Raw genomic sequence first — 24,260 nt, 5'->3', positions numbered from 1 at the left:
GGCGTCGGAGGATATATAACTGGTTGCTGCAACAATTACTGGCCTCCCATCCTTCAGTGACCTTCCCGGTGATAAAACAGAGGTACCTGCCAAGAATGAACGAAAACCGTTGCAAAACGAAAGTTCGGGGGCCAAAACGCGCAGTTCGGGGTCCCGAAAATGGGCTGTTAAGCACCGAAAGTGGAATTCGGCCACGAAGTGGGTTTCTCAGACCCCAGTGTCCCTCAAAAGGGAGAAAATAAGATGTATACCAAAAATCAGAGCAAATGGAGATGGTTAAGCGGTCCCGAACCAGGGCACATGGCCAACGGTCCCGAAGAACCGAAAACCGGACTCCGAAATGGGCAAAATGGCCTACGGCCACCAAATGTAGCCCACGGCCACTGAGAGATGGTCTAAGGGACCTCTCCCTCCCCTCAGGAAAAGAAAAAAAGAAAACCGAGCCTGGTTCGCAAACCGAGGCAAAGCACAAAAGAGGGTTCGGAAGTCCGGAGGCAGGGCTCACGGCCGCAACTCTGAAACTTCTGAACGAGCGCATTATGCAACATCACCAAGCGCTCAATCAGTGACGTCTGAGTCTTAAGGTCGGTCAAAAATGGGGTGTCTACAGTTGCCCCTCTTTGACAGAACTCGGAAGTCAGAAGTGACGGGAGTGAATGTCAAAGCCCAGAGACGACCCATTTTTGACAAGGCCGAAGACTTAGACAAACATACGAGATAAACAGAGATGTGCCCGCAGGCATGCCCGCAGGCAGGGGGGGCAAGATGCAAAGCGATATGCAAGAAGCCGAACATAACTCAATGATCATGCAAATGCAGCAAGCTATAATGAAGCAAGTATTCGCAAAAAGATGCAACAGTTTTAAGCAAGAATGCAAAGCAACAACTACATTTCATGCAGTTAAGAATGCGGAGAATTATTCAATCCTCGCCACGTCTCACACGGAGAAGATACGATACCTGCGCGATTCGTCTGGTCGCACCAGCCTCAATTGAACCGTACATACAATATCGTGCCTGCAAAAGAGAGAAATTGCAACAAGTACAATATACTACCAACATATATTCAATGTGATTCTGGAAGTTTGACACACGCAGTGCCGGTGAGTGAATGCATCGCAATGCAAGAGTGGAACATGCGTGACAACGCATGCTCAAGCATAGAGGTATGCCAATATCAAGAAATGTGCATAAAAATGTAAGTATGCTCATGAGAATGCAAGTTATGTGCATGATAGTGCGAAACGAGCATGAATCTGGGTGCCCGTTTGTCATGAAGTAACGAGTACGGAAATACGTGTTTCGGCGAAGGCGACTCGATCACGACCTCCGATTTACTTCCTGGAAAGGCTACAACTCATTCAAAAAGGATACACTTTGATTTTGATGAATGATGATGAGACACATGTCAGATCTTGAAGCTGAAGTTCCGGCGGAGCAATTTCGCGACCGGAAGTGTACTTTTCTTGAACTTTTTCAGGTCCCGGGAACTCCAATCTTCCTCAAAATTTGCAGGGAGCTAGGTGAGCCTTTGAGGGACATGGCCGGCCAGTTTTATGAGTGATAGGAGGTGGCCAACCGGTTTCCAAAAAGGAAATGGCTGGCCGGCCGGTTTTCCAAAAAGGAAATGGCTGGCCGGCTAGAAAAGGTGGCCGGCCGGCCATATGCCCAAATCCGAGGGCATTTTGGTCTTTTCACCTCCTTTCTTCATGCTTCTTTATCCCATGACTTGGAGCCTATATAATGCAGCCGAGATCTTCTCCTCTCTTGCCTCCTACAACACTTTCTTCTCCAGATCTGAGTTCCATACGTGTTTTCCAACGCCCCACGCAAATTGTTTCCGCAAAAATATTCAGTTTCAAGCACTTTGAAGCGATTAAATTTCGGTTTCGGAGCTTCTTTTCTCATTTTCGCCACTTGAGGTAAGTTTGTCTCAATATTTGGAAGATTTTCTCGGGAGTTGACTTTTGTTGACTTTTTCATTTCCCGAGAGTTGACTTTTGTTGACTTTTTCCAATTTTGGCTCATTTTCGCTCATTTTTGCTCATTTTGCAGATTCTTTGAAAATGGCGGGTAATTCTCCCCACGGCGAAGGTTTTCCGGGTGCCGGGGACGATTTTGATCCCATGACTTTGCCCCCGAGGACCCGACCTTTTATTCCTGGGAGGTACAATCCGCCAGCACATGTCCTTCCGCGTGCCGTTTTCCGTCACTTCACTAGCTTTGACGAGCGAGCACCTGGGGATCTGCTTCTCCGAGAGCCAGAGCATCACCTCTCTCATGAGGCCCGAGAGGTATTTACCTCGTTTTCTGCATTTTTCGTACATTTCGCACCTTTGCCATGCTTGAACACGCAGTTTAGCTTATGACATGGTACTTTGCTTGCATCCTGAACATGTGGTTTTAAACACTCGAATTTCTGAACACTCGGCTTATTAATTAATTGCGAACGCACAGTACACTAGTTAAGAAATGAACACATGGCTCAAACACTGATTTGTCGAACACACAGCCCGAATTCGAAAGTGAACACACGGCCCACACTTTAAATTTTCTGAACAGACAGCCCAGATTAGAATAGTGAACACGCAGCCCACACTGATTGAAAGTTGAACACGCAGCCCAAACTTTAAATTTTCTGAACACTCAGCCCAGATTAGAATAGTGAACACGCAGCCCACACTGATTGAAAGTTGAACACGCAGCCCAAACTTCAAATTTTCTAAACACGCAGCCCAGATTAGAATAGTGAACACGCAGCCCACACTGATTGAAAGTTGAACACGCAGCCCAAACTTCAAATTTTCTGAACACGCAACCCAGATTAGAATAGTGAACACGCAGCCCACACTGATTGAAAGTTGAACACGCAGCCCAAACTTCAAATTTTCTGAACACGCAGCCCAGATTAGAAATAGTGAACAGCAGCCCACACTGATTGAAAGTTGAACACGCAGCCCAAACTTTAAATTTTCTGAACACGCAGCCCAGATTAGAATAGTGAACACGCAGCCCACACTGATTGAAAGTTGAACACGCAGCCCAAATTTTAAATTTTCTGAACACGCAGCCCAGATTGATATAGTGAACACGCAGCCCACACTGATTGAAAGTTGAACACGCAGCCCAAACTTTAAATTTTCTGAACACGCAGTCCAGATTAGAATAGTGAACACGCAGCCCACACTGATTGAAAGTTGAACACGCAGCGCAAACTTTAAATTTTCTGAACACGCAGCCCAGATTAGAATAGTGAACACGCAGCCCACACTGATTGAAAGTTGAACACGCAGCCCAAATTTTAAATTTTCTGAACACGCAGCCCAGATTGATATAGTGAACACGCAGCCCACACTGATTGAAAGTTGAACACGCAGCCCAAACTTTAAATTTTCTGAACACGCAGCCCAGATTAGAATAGTGAACACGCAGCCCAAACTTTAAATTTTCTGAACACGCAGCCCAGATTAGAATAGTGAACACGCAGCCCACACTGATTGAAAGTTGAACACGCAGCCCAAATTTTAAATTTTCTGAACACGCAGCCCAGATTGATATAGTGAACACGCAGCCCACACTTTAATTTTCTGAACACGCAGCCCAGATTGATAGTGAACACGCAGCCCACACTTTAATTTTCTGAACACGCAGCCCAGATTGATATAGTAAACACGCAGCCCACACTTTAATTTTCTGAACACGCAGCCCAAACTTTAAATTTTCTGAACACGCAGCCCAGATTAGAATAGTGAACACGCAGCCCACACTGATTGAAAGTTGAACACGCAGCCCAAACTTTAAATTTTCTAAACACGCAGCCCAGATTAGAATAGTGAACACGCAGCCCACACATTCCATTGGCACACAGCCCATTCATTTCATTCTGACACATGTATTCATTCTGAATGCAGGTTGGTTCTCGCAGCGTGCGGGGGTATGGTTCCACCGCCGCGCGAGACTGGTACGCTGAGCTCCCGGAGGGTGTCCGAGATTTAGTAGACTTGGCAGGGTTCGGGCCCTTCTGCGCTGGATTGTCACGTTGTCCTGCCAGGAGGACACTGATGGCGGCACTGGTAGAGAGATGGTGGGACACCACTAACTCCTTTCATTTCTCTGCCACTGGAGACATGACCATGACGCCTCTAGACTTCGCTGTGTTGACCGGCCTGGACAGAGGAGGTTGGTCCATCCCCTATGATGAGGACATGGGCGAGTGGGAGGCCGCTTGGACGTATCTATTGGGGGCTCGCTCGCCTGTTGACAGGGTTTCTGGGAGAGTCCGATACACTTGGTTCTCTTCCCACTTCCGGCGGGCGGAGATGGTGCCCGAGACTCCTGAGGAGACGGAGCAGTACGCCCGTGGTTTCCTTATGTTCCTCTTCGGGACTACCCTGTTCGCCGACAGAGGGAACACAGTCGAGTTATATCTGCTGAGCGCTCTGGTCGACCTATCACAGGTTAGTAGATTTGACTGGGGTGGCGCCGGCCTGGCTACCCTTTACTTTTATATGAGCGCGACCTCCCGCGGGCGGGGCGATTTACTTGGCGGCTACTGGAGAGCCTGGGAGGTACTTTTCTGTCCCCTTGATTTACATTTCTGCTTTTCATTACTTGTACATCGCACACACAGCGCACTTTTACAGTCTGTATTTTGCTCTCAGCATTTCGTACTTACATTCTGCACTGCTTTTCTCAGCTATGGGTCTATGTATACTTCCCAGCATTAGCCCCAGAGTTGGAGGTGGCAGGGCCCCCCATGACCCCATATTCACTAGTGTTCGAGGGCCCGCACCGGCCGAGACCCCGAGAGACTCTCATTTACCTGCGACAGTACTTTGACACTATGCGGCATTCGGAGGTACTTCAAAACTTTCAGTTCCTTTCATTTTCATCTTTGATTTGCTCTGTATATTCCCGATTTCTGATTGGTTTATGCATTTATCATCCGCAGATCACATGGCAGCCCTGGGCGTCCCTGGGTGATGGTCTCCGACTTCAGTATACCAGAGGGTCGGACACCTCCCAGTATAGGGTCCTGCTCGAAGGGCCGGTTGGCAGGGCATGGTTTCTGGGGGAACGCTTTCTACGTCAGGTATGGGGGTATCTTTCTCAGGATCCTCCCGCAGTACCCCCAGTCAGTATGCGGACTGCTGACAGGCTCTCTTTCTCGGAGGTAGTCGGCGCCATGTTGGGTAGTGATGCTTTACTATATCTTGAGGAGGGGGACTATGCCACTTACCGTCACATATATTTGATGCCTCCATTGACGGGAGCTCGCACCCCGATGACGAGGCCTGCTGGTATGTCATCCTCGGGCCAGGCTCGGGCTCTGGCTGCAGACGCCCCTTCCGCCAGCGGGGCTGGTGCATCTAGAGGTGGGGGTAGACCGGTTCCTTCGATTCCGTCGACCTATCCTCATCCTGGATGGCCAGATATGCCCACTGAGTTGATGGCGTGGCAGTATGGGGCTATTTCCCCGACTCCGATCCCGCTAGAGCCTCCGATGCCCAGTGATCGATACGCCATTGATCCTGACTCACTGCTGGTATGCTCCACTGTTTTTTCATTCATCATTCAGACGTTTAGACATTCTTTTATTCACTGATGATTATGAGCTCATTTTTGCAGCCACCGCGAGGGTACATGGAGGAGGTGGTTGGACTGGTGACCACACTCGAGGGCATGGTCCTGCGGAGGGAGGCACAGTTGTCTGTCGCGGGCATTCAGGTACCCTTCAGTTTTCTGGCATTTATCATACTTCTGATGACATGCTGATTTCTACTGCATCGATAGACTACTTGTGTAGAGCACATCTGACACACACCCCACTTGTACACTGTATTTATATGCACCCACTTCACGTAGCCTTTGCTTGTTATCTGCATCTGATGTATATATGTGGACTGATGTATTTGAATTGAACTCTTTGTTTTCAGATGCCTTCATGGTCCGGTCAGCCGCAGGCCAGGCCACCTGGGCCTCCTTGGGGAGCTGGGCCGTCTGGGCCTTTTCAGGGAGTTGGGTCACCCGGGCCTTTTCAGGGGGCTGGGCCATCCCGGCCTTTCCGAGGAGCCGGGCCATCTAGGCCTTTTCGAGGAGCTCGAGGAGGGCCTGTCCGCAGACGCCGGGCTCACGTTGTAGAGGCGGAGCCTGATGAGGAGGAGGAGGAGGAGGCTACCGACCGTCAATCAGAGACATCTGCCGAGGAGGGGGGCTCCGGTCTTGGTTCGGGGAACAGAGGCGAGGCTGAGGGGGATCCTGAGGATGACAGCTCCGACCCAGATGATGATGATGGGGCAGAGGTTGTCCCGCAGAAGAGGATGAGGAGTGCTTCTCATTCCCGCTCCCGAGGACATTGATGCTGCTGTTTCCTACTTTATTTTTCTTTTTGCTAGTAGTTTGTAGCACTTTGCACATTATTAGGCAGTTTTATTTTTTGTAAAACTTGTACCTCTGTTTGTTGTAAAGCATGATGGAATGAAACAGCTTTTGAAAAGGTGTTTGTATTTTAAACTTTTAGCATTGTATCGCATCATTTTATTTCGCACAAAAATGAAATTGAATGGGGAATGTGCATTGTGTAATCACCAAGTCAGGTGGTGAACTGACGCAACAAATTAAGCAACTCAACTTACTAAGATATAACAGAACCTTAGGAAGTTTACAACTCGATAAGCAAAAACAACAGTGTTGACAACGTAAATAAACAAGACTTAAACAAAGATTGTTTAAACAGAGAGCAATGACTCGAAAACACGAAACATGTCCGCTCGACGAACAACTCGATAAGCAAAACAACAACTCGATAATCAAAACAACAACTCGATAAACAAAACTCAGCAATAGCAGAGTGTACTTCAGACGATCTGGGCACCGGAACGCGTCCGAAACGGAGGGAGATGAAGGCCTTTGACTCTCCCGTTGCATGGAAATGCTTGAAACTTTCCCTCGAAGAGTAAAACAGGGCCAAGGAGATACACTGCAGCATTGCCGGCCACCTTTGGGAGCCGGCCGGCCAATTTTATGGAGAGTGGGAGCCGGCCGGCCAGTTTTGAAAAAGAGAATGGCTGGCCAGCCAGAAAAGGTGGCCGGCCGGCCACTTATTCCTGCAGCCACCTAGTTTTTGATACGTGTCCCCTTGAATAGTGTTTTTCCTTCTATAAAAGCCTCAACTTCGGGAACATTCATTTCATCTTAGTTTTAGACAAAGATGGAGGCGTTTCTCGCAGAAAATCTCACATCTTGGATCTCTTCTCTAGATGGCTCGGAAAAGCTGAACTTCTGGGGTTTCGGTTTGAATGCACTATTCACGCTGAGCCGTACTCCGCTACATCTCCCTTTTCTCCATGCCGTGGCAAGGTTCTGGAACCCAGTGACGCACGTTTTTAGCTTCGGCGGCCAAGAGGTATGTCCCACTTTCGAAGATTTTCAGGTTTTGATGGAGTCTGAATGCTCTGAAGTGATCTTGCCCCAGCTCCGTTTTGGCCATGCCAAGGCTTTAGGGCGGATGTGTGGGCTCACGGCGCATGATGCTCGATCTCTGATCTGCAGTGGGGAACTGGACATCCTCGGCTTGATCCATCGTTTTTCCGACGCCGGTGACCGCAGCAACCATTATTGGCAGGGTTTTCGGCAACACGCCCTCTGCTTGTGTTTGTTGTCTCACTTTCTGCTTTCCTCGGGTTTCGGCGGAGCTAGCATTCGCCTGATTGAAGTTGCCCAAGGCTTGAGAGAAGGAAAGAGCTGTATTGCCATGACCTTGGCCGAGACACTGATGGGCTTAGATTCTGTCTATCGCCGGGAGGCGACTAGGTTTGATGGGAGTCCACTGCTGCTGCAGGTAATGTTTCCCACCCAACCTTACATATATATTTGCTCACATCACTCGACCCTCAGGCTCGGTTTTTCTCACAAAACCCTTGTCTTACTTTTTCTCTCATCGTACATCTCTCTGTTCTTTGTTCTCTCATTTTCCATCCTTCCCCTAGGTATGGTTAATGGATAAGTTGCAGGTCGTGGACTCTTGCCCGGCCTATTCAGCTTGAGGCTACTTCTTTTGGCAGCGCCTAGTCAATGCTCTTGACGAAAGGTGGTGGTTTGATTGGATGTGCAATTTGTCCGCAGACGGCATTGCTTGGCGTTGTCCTTGGCTCAACCTCCCGGCAATGAGCTATAGTATGTCCCAGCTGATTGGGATCCAATTGATTGGTCTAACCCACTGCGTATTTTATTTTCCGTTCCGGTTCCTGCGTCAGTTTGGTCATGATCAGACCTGCCCACCGGAGGGGATTGAGTACCCAGCTGCTTTCCCGGTCCGGGGTGCACAGCTTGCCCGATATGCCACAGCATGGAGGACTAGAGAGCTCCTGGCCCCTGCTTCCACTTTCAGTTGCACTTTGTCCGACGAGTGCTTGGATTGGCTCAACGAGGAGGCACAGGTTGGGCCTAGCTTGGCTTCAGATGCTTCGTCCAGCTCTAGGAGGGGACACAGAGATACTTGATTCAACTATGCCCCAAATTTATTGCTTTATTAGTATTTTCAAGTTTTCTTTATGAATGTACTAAAAAAAAGCAACCTCGATTGTATGCAAGAGCAGGAGAACTCTATTTTGAAATCAATGAAATTGAAGGTTATGGTACTGAAAGTTTTCCGCTTTGGTCCAAAAATGGTCTTAGTCGTAAAAAGATTAATTTGAGCAAAGTCGACTTTTATTAAAACTTTCCAAAACTATTTTCGATGCGGATCAGAACTGGACATGCCGAAGATCTATCACTGAGACGCACAACTCCAGATCCCCGCAACTGGAAAGTTGCCCCTAGTCTGAAGAACAATGCGGCACTGCTCGGCAAGGGAAAGTTGCCCCTAGTCTGAGTAACTTTGCACCGTCGCGGCAACGGAAAGTTGCCCCTAGTTTGAACAGCACTGTACCGGAGATCGCGATGAATGCTGATAGATAAAGATGACTGAGATGATCGAAATGGACAGAGTTGATCGGGGAAAAGTTTATGGCTGAACTTCAAGGTGAAGTTGCCTACGTATCCCAAAGACGGGAATCAAGCCTTACGTAGTTCAGGCCGAGGTTCACTCGAGTATTTTCACTCTCCTTTTGCGCTCTAACTTTTGCCAAGGCCGCCCTTTGTGGGTTTTCAACCTTGCGAGCTCAGTTTTTATATTTTCTAATTTTTTTGTGCTCTGACTTTTGCCTAGGTCGCCCTTTCGGGTTTTCGGCCTAGCGAGCCTCTCAAGGGTAATATTTCTTCAACTTGTCCATATTGATCGGTTGTGAAAATTCCAAGCCATCTAGATCCATCAGAACCACAGCTCCACCTGACCAGATAGCTTTGATGATGTAAGGACCAGTCCAATTGGGTTTGAACTTGCCCCTTGGGTCGTGCATGGGAGCTCGGTTGTCTTTGAGTACCAAATCTCCTTCTTTCAGATTCCTGGACTTAACCTTCTTGTTGAAAGCCCGGGCGATTCTGCGTTGATAGCCTTGGATGTGGTATAGTGCTTTCAGTCTTCTTTCATTAAAGAGCATGAGTTCTTCGAATCTGCTTTGCTGCCAATCTGCTTCGGCTATTTGGCATTCAGCCAATACTCGTAACGACGGAACCTCAATCTCGATGGGTAGGACAGCCTCCATTCCATAGACCAATGAATATGGAGTCGCCCCAGTAGAAGTTCTGATTGAAGTCCTGTAGCCCCACAGAGCAAATGGCAGCTTGTCTGGCCAATCCCGGTAGGTTCCCACCATCTTTTGCAGTATATGCTTGATATTCTTGTTGGCGGCCTCAACCGCTCCGTTGGTTTGCGGCCGGTATGTAGATGACTTATGGAAAGCCACATTGTATTTCTCCAACAAGTCTATCACTTCTTTCTTGAAGTGGGAACCATTATCTGAAATTATCTCGTTTGGCACCCCGTAGCGACAGATGATGTTGTTTCTAATGAACTTTGCGACGTGCGACGCCTTCAACACCGCGTATGATTGGGCCTCGACCCACTTTGTGAAATAATCTATCGCTACTAGGATAAACTCATGCCCGTTTGACCCCTTCGGGGTAACAGCTCCGATCACATCAATTCCCCAGACTGAAAAAGGCCATGGCGAAGTCATGTTGTACAGCTTTGACGGCGGGATGTTCATGCGGTTCGCATGAATTTGACACTTGTGGCATCGCCGAACAAAACTAATACAATCCTCCTCCATGGTTGACCAGTAGTAGCCCTGTCTGAGGATCTTTCTAGCCAGCATTACCCCATTCATGTGTGCACCGCACTCCCCTCCATGGATGGCCTCCATCAGGCGCTTTGACTCTTCAGCTTCTACACAGAGCTTATGCATTCCCAGATGACCCCTTTTGTACAGCTTCCCCCCGCAGATGATGAACTGAGCAGCCATTCTTCTGATGGCCCTCTTATCCTTGGCATTTGCCCCTAGTGGATACGTCTCCTTTTCCAAGAAGTTCCAGATATCGTAATACCACGGGTTGTCGTCTTGAGCCTCATCTATGGCGGAAATCGACTCGTATGCTGGCACGAACTTCTGATCAATAATGACTGGACGCATCCGGACTCCGGACGGGATGTCTATCATAGAAGATAGAGTTGCTAATGAATCTGCAAACCTGTTGTTCTCTCTTACGAGGTGGGTGAAATTTAGCTTCTCAAACCGAGGAATTAACAAATCCAAGGTTTGGTGGTAGATTATCATCCTTTCCTCCTTGACTTTCCAATCTCCTTTTGCTTGAGACACAACAAGGTTTGAGTCCCCAATGACGTCCAACCGTCTTGCCCTTAGTTCTAGGGCTGCTTCCAGGCCAGCAATACATGCCTCATACTCTGCTTCATTATTCGAGACTTTGAACCGGAGCTTGAATGTTAAGGGGATACGGGAATCGTCAGGTGCTATCAGCAACACCCTTATCCCATACCCATACTGGTTTGACGCTCCGTCAAAGTACATCGTCCAAGTTTCATCTTCGACGTGCAGAATGGCTTCATCTGGGAATAGATACTCAACCGCTTCATCCCCCTCAACCGGGTGGTCGGCAAGGAACTCTGCTACCGCTCTTCCTTTTACTGACTTGCGCGTTACATACTTCAAATCAAATTCGGAGAGCAACAGCAGCCAACGAGCTAGCCTACCCGTAAGTGCTGGTTTCTCGAAAAGATATTTGATGGGATCCAAACGTGAAACCAACATTACAGAGTGAGCTAACAGGTAGTGCCGCAGCTTCCTGGTTGCCCATACCAAGGCCAAACAAGCCTTCTCCAGCGGTGTATAGCGGGTCTCGTAATCCAGCATCTTTTTGCTCAGATAGTAGATGGCCCTTTCCACTTTGTCTTCTGACTCCTGCGCGAGCATGCAGCCCATGGTAGTCTCAGTTACCGAAAGGTACAATATCAACGGTCTCCCCGGCTCTGGTGGTGACAACACGGGTGGGTTCTGTAGATACTCTTTGATCTGTTCAAAAGCTGCTTGACATCGGCCGTCCCATTGGAATTTCTTTCCTTTCTTCAGGAGACCAAAAAGTGGTTCACAAGTCAAGGTTAATTTAGAAATAAACCGTCTTATGAATTGCACTTTACCCAGAAAGCCTCGCACCTCCTTTTCAGTTCTTGGTGGTGGCATTTCTAAGATGGCCTTGATTTTGGAAGGGTCGACCTCGATGCCCCTTTGTGTAATCAGAAACCCTAGCATCTTCCCTGCTGTAACACCAAACGTGCATTTCTGGGGATTCAGTCGCAGCCGAAACTCTTTGATCCTTTGAAAGAATTTCTGTAAGGCGGTGTAGTGGCCCTCTCTATCTTTGGACTTGACAATCATGTCGTCCACATACACCTCGACCTCTTTATGGATCATATCATGCAATATTGTAGTTGCTGCCCGTTGATACGTAGCTCCAGCATTTTTCAACCCGAATGGCATCATTCTATAACAATATGTACCCCACGGGGTAGTGAACGCAGTCTTCTCCCGGTCTTCGGGTGCCATTACTATCTGATTATAGCCTGAGAAACCATCCATAAACGAAAGCAAGGCGTGTCCCGCCGTGAAATCCACCAATTCATCAATGTGTGGCAAGGGAAAGTCGTCCTTCGGACTGGCCCTGTTCAAATCTCTGAAGTCTACACAGACCCGAATTCTGCCATCCTTCTTTGGCACCGGAACAATGTTGGCCAACCAAGTTGGGTATTCAGATACCAGCAGGAACCCTGCGTCAATTTGCTTGGTGACCTCTTCCTTAATTTTGAGAGCCCAGTCCGGGCGGATCCTTCTGAGTTTCTGTTTGACAAGGCGGGCCTCGGGATCAAGAGGGATCCGGTGCTGTACAATCTCAGGATCGATTCCAGGCATGTCTTCGTAGGACCACGCGAAAACATCTTTGAAATCTTTTAATAAAGCGACTAAGCGCTCGCGTTCCTCCGAAGACAACGTGGACCCGATCTGGACCAGCCGCGGGTCCTTCTCAGTACCAACATTCACAGTAGTGATTTCATCCATTAAAGGTTCAACAAATCTTTCCTGCTCTTGGTCAATTAACCGTTGTAAAACTGGGGGAATTTCTCCCTCATTGTTTTCATCAAAATTTTGAAAATCCTGATTTAAGCAATAAATCAAAGGCATAGAAAAATACTCCGAAACCACATCCACATCATTCTCATTAAATATTTCCAAGCCGTCAGCTTCCTCTGTTACAACAGACTTAAAAGAAAATGAAAAAGACGACCTAGACAGGATTGTGGCATCCGGGTTATCACCCCCAGGAATACCGGACTCAGACTCAGTCGAGCTGGAATCTGATTCCGACGCACAAGAGTCGGTGGAATCAGATTCCGGCTCACTACCTGACCCGGAGCTGCTAGATAAAAAGCCTTCTTCATATTGCCAGATGAGAGAAGGTGCGATAGATGCATCCAAGATCGGCGCTGGAAAGTCCGCAGCTATTTCATCTCCAATCATAGAAACCGAAGAGTTATCCCCCAAGCACTCTTGGCCGATCGGAGGATCTGATAGTAGACACGCCAGTGCTACCCCCATTTCAAGCTCTGTGCTCTCAGGATTCACTACTTCACACTGCTCAATCTCAGTTGGTGGGTCTGTCTGCGCTTCGGCAACGTCATCCCCAGATAATTGTATGTCGAAGAAGATTTCAAAACCAGGCACGCGCTTCCCCTCCTCGTTCAGCCATGGCTCCGGGAAGCCGCAGAATGGAAAATCTTCTCCCTCCCGGACGAAGCGTCCGTTTAGGGTACCCCAGATGGGCCTATGCATTAACTCAAATGGCTTCCCAGCCTTTTTTGCACTGTCTCTTCCGGCCATTTCTTTTCCTTTCCTCACCCAGTCCTCTTTGGTGAGCAGATAACCCAGTCCAAAGGTGTGAGGGTTGTGTGGCACTTCGGCCAACATTGAGACGCCCTTCCGGCCGCTTCTCCCTAATCCCATCCCGGGAGTATGTTTTAGCTTGTTCATGAGGTAGATAGATTGAGCACTAACGTACATACCCTCATTCACAGCCATGACATTCTGCACCACTTGAGCCTCGGCCAAAGTGAACCCCGATAAAAACACATCCTCCGTGCCGTGCTCGATCTCCAAGACAGGTGTGGACACTTCCGGCGGCGGATGGATTGATGAATTCCCAAAAACGATCGCTACCCCTTTCCCGTGAGGGTACTTTAGCATCTGATGTAGAGTGGAAGAGACTGCTTTGACCTGGTGCAACCACGGTCGCCCCAAAAGTAGGTTAAAGGTTGCGGGAACGTCCAAGATATGAAATTCGATGCTGTGTTGTCCTGGACCAACCTTGGTTTGAATTTTAACAGTCCCCATCACTTCTCTGCTGGTATTGTCGTATGCTCTGATCACTTGGGTAGTTGGGACGAAGTCCACGGGCTTTAACCCGATTGCATATGCCGTTCTGGTCGGGCAGACATTAATAGCAGACCCGGTATCAACAAGTACCACTGGTATCCATTTATCTCTACATTCCACAGAGATATAGAGAGGTTTGTTATGACTTGTGCCCTCAGGCGGTAGTTCCTTGTCCGAAAAGGTTAATGCCGGGGAACCTCCTCCCGGAAAAACCAGCCCAACCAGCTGTTCAGGCGTGGTGTCTATGGAGAGCTTGGATTTGTCCATAGCAGACAGGACAGCTTCCCTATGTACTCGTGATGCCATTAGCAGTCCCCAGATGGAGATGTCTGCTTGTATCTTTTTTAACTGTTTCAGCACAGCTTCCTCTTCAATCTGCTTCTCCTTCTGTTTCTCCGCTTCTCTATCCTTCCCGGATGCCTCGGGTTGGTCCAGATGTGGGGGTTTGAAGTACCGTCCACTTCTCATCATATGGTCAATCTCATCGAGGTACCAAGTGTCATCCGGTTGATTATTTCCCCAATCTTCATCCGTGTGGGCAAGACATAAGTCGTCGTCTTCCCACCACATTCCGTCGGCAGCCAACAGACACCTGTCTGGCTCCGGTCCGCTCGCACTCGCAGTACTCTCTGTCCACATGCTCGCAGCATTCTCTATCTTCGTGCACACAGCACTTTCAGTCCCCTCAGGGCCCTTAGCTTTCCTAACTCTCTCAGCCTCCTCAAACTTTTCTTGTTCCAGCTGCCTCAGTACAACTGGTTGTTCAATAATTCCTGTATCCATAATGCCCAAGTCTCGAGCGGAATTCTTAGTACCGGCGCTCTCCGGCGATACAACTTGACTTCCGGCCATTCCGGCCATAGTTGATACTCCCGCCCCTGCCGGGCTCTGTTCTGGTTGGGTTTCACCCACTTCATCTGGTTGATCCTCAAGCCATCCAGTGGCCTCTGCCGATTCCTCATTGTCGAACCAGTTGATTGACGCATCTTCCGGTTCCTGGTCATCGATAAAATGCAAATTGGCAAAGTCCTCCTCTACGGCTGTCAGATCATCTGCCCTTTGCCTGAATCCATCTCTCCGGATCATGCATAGCTCTCCTGTCTCTGGCAACTCTATACCTAGCCCAATTCGGCTCGTTGATAGGATGTACTCGCTTGGATCATAGGCTCCCCCAGCAAAACTCTGTCCAGTCCCAGATTCAACAATCTCATTCTCTCCTGAAATCTGCCCTGCCCCGTTTTTGACGGTCACCACCATCGGTTCTGGTTGGGTTTTGGAGATGTCCACCATGCACAAGAAGTCAGTGCAATCGGGGAGGAGTACCTCCGGCTTGGGTAGGTGGATGGGCGTAATATAGATGCTAGGATCGTAAGATGCGACCCCAGTCTGGATAAAATTGATTCTATTGGGAGGAGGAGCTTGGTTATGTGGTGGGAGAGGGTTGGTTGTGACATTGGGTTTATCAGGAGGCGCGATCACCTGTTTGTCGATAAGATCTTGGATCTCATGACGTAATCTGTAACAACGGTCGGTGTCGCGACCGTGTTGTTGGTGATATGCGCAGTATTTTAACGGGTCATGAGAGGGAGGGAGTGGATTTGGTAGTGGCTTTGGCTTCAGGGGTTTCAAATGCTTCTTTCTGATCAATATCCCTAGAGCCTTGGTCAGGGGCATGTATAGTGGGGTAAAGGTTCTTTGGCCTCGCGGTTGGAATCTGTTGGTTTGTGTGTTGCTTCCGGACGCGCCGGAGAAGGGTGTGGCAGCCATGGGCCTTGGAGGGGGAGGGGGAGTGGTGGTGACCATACTGACTTCCGAGGCTCTTGTATTTGCAGCGCCACTCGGGCCCGCATTGTTGTTATGGTTGAAAGTCCTCCTCGGTTGTTCCCTGTCGTGGTCAAACAGACCTTGTTTCATTGCATCTTCGATTTGCACCCCCATCTCGTGTAAATCTGCGAAAGTAGGAAAGGGGACTACAATCATTCTCTGCATCAATTTTGGGTGGAGATTGCGCACAATCATCCGGATTTGATCCTTATCCGTGGGCCTTAGGGTCATCATTGATGCCTTTGCCCTCCATCGGATTACAAAGTCCGAGAAAGTTTCCTTGGGCTCTTGCCTTGTCGTTTCAAGATCACGAGTTGTAATCTCGATCTGAGTGTTGTACGAATATTGCGTGACAAAGGCCTCAGCCATTTCATCCCAATTCTTCTTCACTTCATCTTGTAACTTTGCGTACCAGTGGGCGGCCACACCCGACAAGGTTCGGCCAAATAGTGAAAGCTTCTGTGGTCGTGTTAAGCCCATTGGCCGCAAGATATCTGCGAACAGTCGGAGATGGACCATGGGGTCGCCGGTCCCGTCAAAGCGGTCGATTTGTGGCATTTTGAACCTATCGGGGAGTGTTACGGCCTCCTCGGTATATCCGTCCTCGATATCCGGCATAGCCTTAACCCCTTGGGATTTCTTGAAGAGCTTCTCAAGTTTGCTCAATTTCAGAGCTGTATGATCAACCTCGAACTCGAAGGGAGAGTCGGGGCGATTGGGTGCATGGACCTTGGACAGTTGTGGTGGAAGCGGGGGCGGAGCTAGCCCCGTTGGACGATTCGTGTCCTCTTGTAAGTTTTGGATATTCGGCAGGGCATTCTGGGCATTTGGTGGGGCGTTCTGAACAGTAGGTGCCTGCTCAGGTAATGGAGCCCCTGCCGGAGGAGGGACTTGATGTGAAGCAGATGCAGCATTCTGTTGTTGCAGTCTGGTAATCAGCTCAGCCTGCTGGGTCATAATCTCGGACTGTTGCTTGGCGAGTTCATCCCGGCGAACGGCATCCTGCTGCATGGCCCGCATGGTTTCTTGCATTTGGCGCACCATCTCCTCAACTCCTGTTGGCGTTGTCATACTGTTTTGATCTATCTGAACTACTGGCAGATCTGTCTCAATGGGGATCTCAATCCGACTGTCCACTGATGGGGGAAACCACTGTTCTGGTGATCTCTGTTCAGATACACTGCGCTTTTTCTGCTTTCTTCTGGTAACAGGGGGTAGAGAATGGAACACTGGCTGTCCGTCGATTAGATCCTCAAATCGATTGAGTCGACGACCTCGTGTCCAAAGTGCTTGGGGAATGCCTGCTGGGTTGGAAGCAATTGTGCTAGAACTGACCTAGCAAAAGATAAATAAAGCGAAAAGGAAATAAATAAACAGATAAACGGACATCATAACAGCTTAAAATAAAATGCATGACACACAGCCGGGCATAACAACACACAGTTGATAAGCTGAATACACACCGTCCTCAAACACTGATTATTATCCCTGTATCACTGTCCCCTAAAACAGAATCTGATACCCGCAGATAACCAATTCTCAAATACTGGCTGATGCCCGCAGGCCTGATACCCATAATACTGAACTGATGCCCGCGGGCCTGATGCCCAAACTCACATACTGAACTGATACCCGCAGGCCTGATGCCCAAACTCATATACTGATACATGCATTCCTGTAGAGACGCACTCTAAAGCACATAACAGATAAGTGAGAGCCAAAACACCCCTATGTTGGGGTAGGGTTTCCCTGTCCTATTTTGTCAGGAGCTAGGGTTTCACTACGCACAGAGCGGTTTCAAACAACCTATAAACGGATAAGCAACCTGTCCTAGTTTGGAATGGTCACTATGGATCCAAATATGCACTAGGTCGAATGGTCAAAGAGGGTGCCCCGGTAAAATCGGGGTTTGTGTTCCCATACTGGCAGAGCCCACAACCGGTCAGCCTTATGGTCATGCCTTGACAAGATAAGCCTCCGGCAAACCGTTCAGGAATAGCAGATGGCAAACACGGTGTCCTAGGCGCACCAATGCAAATGCAATGCAAAGAAACACACAAGTGTAGTCAAAAACAGATATCATGAGTTCGAGTCAAGTTCTCTAAATCCCCAGCAGAGTCGCCAGAAACTGTAACAAGCCCGCGAGGGACCTCGCTACAGCTCGGACTCGATTTTGTAGTCACGGTTCTAAGTCTGAACCAAAGAGTCCAAATCCGGCAAATCGTTTTGAGAAAACAGATTTTTGAAAGAAGTGCCAAACATGGACTGCTTTGCCAGATATAGAGTCGCCACCTAAATATTTTATTTTGGGAAATTTAGGAAACCCTTACTCGGTGCCAAAAGGCCACGTGTCCGTCATCACCAAAGTTGCCTCCGCTCGGGAACTTGGGTACGATTGGGGAAGGTCACTTCGTGAGCACCCCCGCTCGCCCGATCAAAGATCGGCCTCTACTAACCATGATATCTATTTTTGAAAACATTGTGAGTTCTTATTCCGGTTATTAGCCTAGGTTACTATGTGATGCGCACAGCATATAAGTATAGACCAGGTCGCCTGGATTGGAACAAAACATCTCATGTTTGCTTGTTTGAAAGGTGGTTTGCTACTCGCAAGTAGGCTAAAGAATGCAAATTTTGCCACCCTCGGGTGGGCTTAGAAAAGATGGTTTGGCCACTATCTAGTGGGCTTAAAACTCACAGTCAATGATTTGTTCCGATTTAAATAACCCAACCTTCACCCACAGGCATTCAGGCAGTTATATCACATAAGCAATTAGCCTCATGGTAAGCATGCTATTCATGGCAGTCACTCACACGCATGCAAGGATGCTAAAGCATAAAACTCACCGAGTACTCCAAGCCAAAACAGAAACTCATTAGAAATCATGCATGAATCCTAAGTATACAGAAATGCCTAATGCAACACATGCAAAAATGCAATTATAGCAGGCTCGGCTATTCTAAGATGGTATATGGAATGCTACAACTATCATGTATTCAATTTGGAATTGAAAGTATAATGCAGTTAGTATGATGCGCCGAGCCCGGGGCATGCAAAACAGACGAATGATGCAAACATGCTATCATACTGTATGCTAATTGAAATATGCCCTAATCTAACCATCATAAGCGGATAAATAAAAGGGAGAAAGACGTGGGGTCGGAAGACATTCAACACACACACGCACACTTATTACAGTTATGCCCTCGCGCAGAGGGTCCAAATAAATATACAGTCCCGAATAAAAGAATATTACAGTCCAAATATTACAGTCCGAATAATATATAAATTCCTAATTAATTAACAGATTAACTAAAAAAGATTAATAAAACTGGCGTGCAAGCCAGGGACTGCCTTGCTTCTGATGGATGATGCATGTCCGGGTTGTCTTGCGCGGAAATCTACCGGGATGCCCCAATTAGCCTCTGTTTAGCAGTTATTCTTGGAAAGCGTGGCGAGCTTCGAAAAGTTGTTGATTCTTCATTTTGCTGCAACAGAGAGCAGGAAAGGGGCATAACAATGTATTTCACAAATATATGCATGCCTCGATCCTCGTGCCACCAATCACGCATACCGAGGCATGATGGCCGAGGAGTCGAAATGCATAGTTCAATATAGGATGAATGCACATGAAACACAGCTAAAACCTAACTCCATCATGGATAATCCGGAGTGTCGGTGACTAGGGAATTGAGACGCGTTTCGTCACTCGGAGTACGAAACGCACCTCGTTTCCCGTGCTTGGGCTAACTCCTATTCCGGACACAATGCAATATGCATGATATGCATGAATGCAACTAAGATACAATCCTAACATACGCAATGCTATGAAAATGAGATGCCTCGAAATGCGTGCACACGGGAACGCAAACTGAGAAAATGACAGAATGCGATCTAAGGTACAACCTAGTATGCACTATGCTGTAAAAATGAGATGCCTCGAAATGCGTACACACAGGCACGCAAACCGAGGCAATGGCATACGCAATGCAAATGACATGAAAACATGATATGGGCTTATACCAACATGAGAGAGCCTCAGCCACACTCACATAGGATGCCGATAGATGAAAATAAAGTGCCTCGAAATGCGTGCACACGGGCACGCAAACTGAGGCGATGGCATACGCAATGCAAATGACATGAAAACATTATATGGGCTTATACCAACATCAGAGAGCCTCAGCCACACTCACATAGGATGCCGATGGATGAAAATGAAGTGCCTCGAAATGCGTGCACACGGGCACGCAAACCGAGGCGATGGCATACGCGATGCAAATGACATGAAAACATGATATGGGCTTATACCAACATGAGAGAGCCTCAACCACACTCACATAGGATGCCGATGGATGAAAATGAAGTGCCTCGAAATGCGTGCACACGGGCACGCAAACCGAGGCGATGGCATACGCGATGCAAATGACATGAAAACATGATATGGGCTTATACCAACATGAGAGAGCCTCAGCCACACTCACATAGGATGCCGATGGATGAAAATGAAGTGCCTCGAAATGCGTGCGCACGGGCACGCAAACCGAGGCGATGGCATACGCGATGCAAATGACATGAAAACATGATATGGGCTTATACCAACATGAGAGAGCCTCAGCCACACTCACATATGATGCCGATGGATGAAGATGAAGTGTCTCGAAATGCATGCGCACGGGCATGCAAACCGAGGCGATGGCATACGCGATGCAAATGACATGAAAACATGATATGGGCTTATACCAACATGAGAGAGCCTCAGCCACACTCACATAGGATGCCGATGGATGAAAATGAAGTGCCTCGAAATGCGTGCACACGGGCACGCAAACCGAGGCAATGGCATACGCGATGCAAATGACATGAAAACATGATATGGGCTTATACCAGCATGAGAGAGCCTCAGCCACACTCACATAGGATGCCGATGGATGAAAATGAAGTGCCTCAAAATGCGTGCACACGGGCACGCAAACCGAGGCAATGGCATATGCAATGCAATATGGCTAAAATGGCATATAAGCATGCTAATGGATTTTCAGCAATGAAAAATGGGGTAAAACAGCCCCGAAACGAGGCGAAAGTACACCCGATGCACGGAATAGTCCCGAAACACGAATTTTGGCACCCGAAATGGCCTATAGCTATACCAAACATGAAAAATTGGTACATGGAATGTAAAGACAGAAGCAAGGCAGCCCCAAAATAAGCATTTTACTAGTACAAAACATGGCCAAACAGAAAACCAAGATAGGGCAAAACTAGCATGCAAGAAATGGCCCTAAACATGAGATTAAAAAGAAACTCATAGCTGCTGGCCCCAAACAGGTTAGGGTCCTTCAACAATGTTGAAGAGGGACCCAAAATAGGACTATTTACAGTTTATGGAAGCCCCAAAAATTGTATAAAAATATATTAGAAATGCAATGCAAAAATGAGGCTCAAAAGTGGCTATAACATGAGGTATACAAAAAAATCACCAAACAAGAAAATACCCTTAATAAAAAATGTTCAGGAGATCAAAATAAAGCCACTTTTAGTTCGGACCAAGGTCCAAAAACAGCAACATCAGGGGCTGCCAAGGCATACAAAAATGGGACCAAAAAGAGGATATAAAGGGAAGTACAACATAGAAGTCCCAAACAGTGTTGAGCCCTTCTTCAATGTTGAAGAGGGGCTCAAAATAAGCCTATTATCAGTTTACAACATGCTCCAAAACAAATCACACACAAGCTAAAAATATCATGCAAGAAAATGACTTTTTAGAGGGATAATGAAGCAAGTGCAAGATGGAGAGCTCAAACATGGTTGAGCCCTTAATGAGACATGAAAATGAGCTCAGAAAAAAGGTACTTTCAGTTTTTTTCGGAGCTCAAATGTATAAGAAGGAGAGGCTAAGAAATATTGCAAAGAAAAGCTCAAAAAAGAGGAAATGGCAACTCACCCTTGGAGACAAGTCTTTTGTTGCTTCTTGGACCAATTTTGATGACTCTAAGCTGCTGGAATTCTTCCCCTTGCTGCTGAAATGGAGTGGTGGTGGTAGAGCTTGGTGGTGATGAAGAAAACAAGGTGTAGGACTTAAGGATTTTTAGGAAAATGAGAAGGATGGAGGGAGATATGTGTATTGAGGCTTGAAGACAATTTTTTCTAACCCCTAAATGTAATATGGCTTGCTGGTTATAAGGACCAAAAAGGGGGTGTAAAGGTGGGGGAAAAGGAGGCCAACTTTCCCCCACAAAATATCCCCCGGATATAGATATTTTCTGGGGGATAAAGCCATACAGCTGTAAAGTGAACAGTGTGAGGATCATGGCCGGCCAGGTATTTTTGCTGCAGGTGGCCGGCCGGCCACATCCCCTAGCCGGCCGGCTAGGGGTCAAAAGGGTCAAGCTGGTTTAGTGGCCGGCCACCACATGATGGTGTCCTCCCATGTGTGTACAACACAACCCTGTGGTTAAAAGTCCAAGAAAGTGGCTCAAGGGTGTTCAACATTAGCTCGGAAAGAGGGGTTCAAAAGGGTCAGGTGGAATTACTGGCCGGCCACCAAATTTTAGGGTCCTCCCATGTGTGTACATCACAAATATGTGGTTCAAAGTTCAAGAATGTGGGCCCAAGGTGTTCAACATTAGCCCGGAAGTGTGAAAAACGGGCGTCGGAGGGCGTCGGAGGATATATAACTGGTTGCTGCAACAATTACTGGCCTCCCATCCTTCAGTGACCTTCCTGGTGATAAAACAGAGGTACCTGCCAAAAATGAACGAAAACCGTTGCAAAACGAAAGTTCGGGGGCCAAAACGCGCAGTTCGGGGTCCCGAAAATGGGCTATTAAGCACCGAAAGTGGCATTCAGCCACGAAGTGGGTTTCTCAGACCCTAGTGTCCCTCAAAAGGGAGAAAATAAGATGTATGCCAAAAATCAGAGCAAATGGAGATGGTTAAGCGGTCCCGAACCGAGGCACATGGCCAACGGTCCCGAAGAACCGAAAACCGGACTCCGAAATGGGCAAAATGGCCTACGGCCACCAAATGTAGCCCACGGCCACTGAGAGATGGTCTACGGGACCTCTCCCTCCCATCAGGAAAAGAAACAAAGAAAACCGAGCCTAGTTCGCAAACCGAGGCAAAGCACAAAAGAGGGTTCGGAAGTCCGGAGGCAGGGCTCACGGCCGCAACTCTGAAACTTCTGAACGAGCGCATTATGCAACATCACCAAGCGCTCAATCAGTGACGTCTGAGTCTTAAGGTCGGTCAAAAATGGGATGTCTACAGCTTGCATTTCACGCTCGAGCGGCTCTCTCCCTGCTCGAGCGGACATGCCGAATTTTGGGTTTCCCAGAACTGTTCTTCAAGTCCAAACTCGACCTCCAAGGGTCCAAAACTCACAATTTTGGTTCAACATATGCAAATACATTATATATCATGAGTATACAAGCAATATGAGACCAATTGCTCAAAATCATGGTCACATTCTCAAATTATTCAACACTTCTTTTCATAGTTTCAAAACATGTGTACTCAACTTCATATTAACTCCAAGTCTTCATTAATCAAGCATGCAAGTAATCTTTTAACTCCAATTCCAATTCAAATGGCTCAAGTGATGCTTACACACATAAAACTCATCCAAATCATGCTTGCATGTATGATCCAACAACTCAATTTTTCATAATTAACAAGCCACATGTTAAATTATACAATTCTTGCCAATTCATGATAATCCTATGCATGCATGTGTATATAGACTTTAATCTCATCAAAATCAACACAACTCATGTTCTTGATCACTATCAAGCCTTCAATTCACAAAATTACAATATTAAACTTATGAATTTACTCACCTAGGAGCTTTAATATTCACAAATTCTAGTTAAATCTTGAGTGTGTCTTCAAGATTCTCAAGCCTCTTAATCAAACCTTCAATTTGAGCTCCCTCTCTCACTCTAAGTTCGGTCCTCTCTCTCTCTAGAGAGAAAAATCTGATTTGAGCCTCAAATAAATGAATATAGGTGTATAATGGCCCCTTTTATATAAACTCCCTTAATTACACTTATTAATACTAATTAATTGAGCACTATAGCATCAATTTAATCTATTTAATTTGATTTGAATCAATTTTCAATTAAATTTCACCGTAGGATCTAAAAATTACGCTAATCACAATGGCGTAGTCAATTTCGATTTCTGTGGCCGATAAGGCCTCCAATTTAAATTCTAAAGCAGATAATCAAACAGATTTTCCTGCGGTGAACAGATAGAAATTCAAAACCACATATATTCATATAAATGGCACTCAGAATCATATCAAACACATAATCATATTCATAAGAAAGATCAATTAGCATAATACGGAACAGGTTATCACAGACAAAAAAATGTGAAATTTATTATTAACCTTATACAGACAATTCCAAGGACAAGCAATGCTCATCATATAAGGTCGAGCAGATGTGGTATTCAAAGACCACTATTTGAAGTCTCTTGTCATTGAGACAAAGAAAACTCAAAACAGCGCTCTAAAGTCTAGCCTAATGTATTCTAAAGAATGTATTTACTTCT

At 47.2% G+C, this 24,260-nt stretch overlaps 1 protein-coding gene across 1 annotated transcript; it reads left to right on the top strand.

The window, feature by feature from the left end:
* The first annotated feature begins 5,637 nt into the window (after window positions 1–5,637).
* On the top strand, window positions 5,638–6,366 carry LOC145806687 (uncharacterized). The gene is made up of 2 exons (XM_082904263.1): window positions 5,638–5,727; window positions 5,937–6,366. Exons 1-2 carry the CDS (start codon window positions 5,644–5,646, stop codon window positions 6,357–6,359), a joined length of 507 nt encoding a protein of 168 aa, XP_082760389.1. The 5' UTR covers window positions 5,638–5,643; the 3' UTR covers window positions 6,360–6,366.
* Window positions 6,367–24,260: the final 17,894 nt, after the last annotated feature.

This window comes from Camellia sinensis, chromosome 14 (assembly GCF_055761805.1).
Source record: "Camellia sinensis isolate YWXY chromosome 14, ASM5576180v1, whole genome shotgun sequence".
Taxonomy (NCBI): Eukaryota; Viridiplantae; Streptophyta; class Magnoliopsida; order Ericales; family Theaceae; genus Camellia; species Camellia sinensis.
Note: the sequence above shows the minus strand (reverse complement) of the source record. Positions and strands in the feature narration are given on the sequence as shown.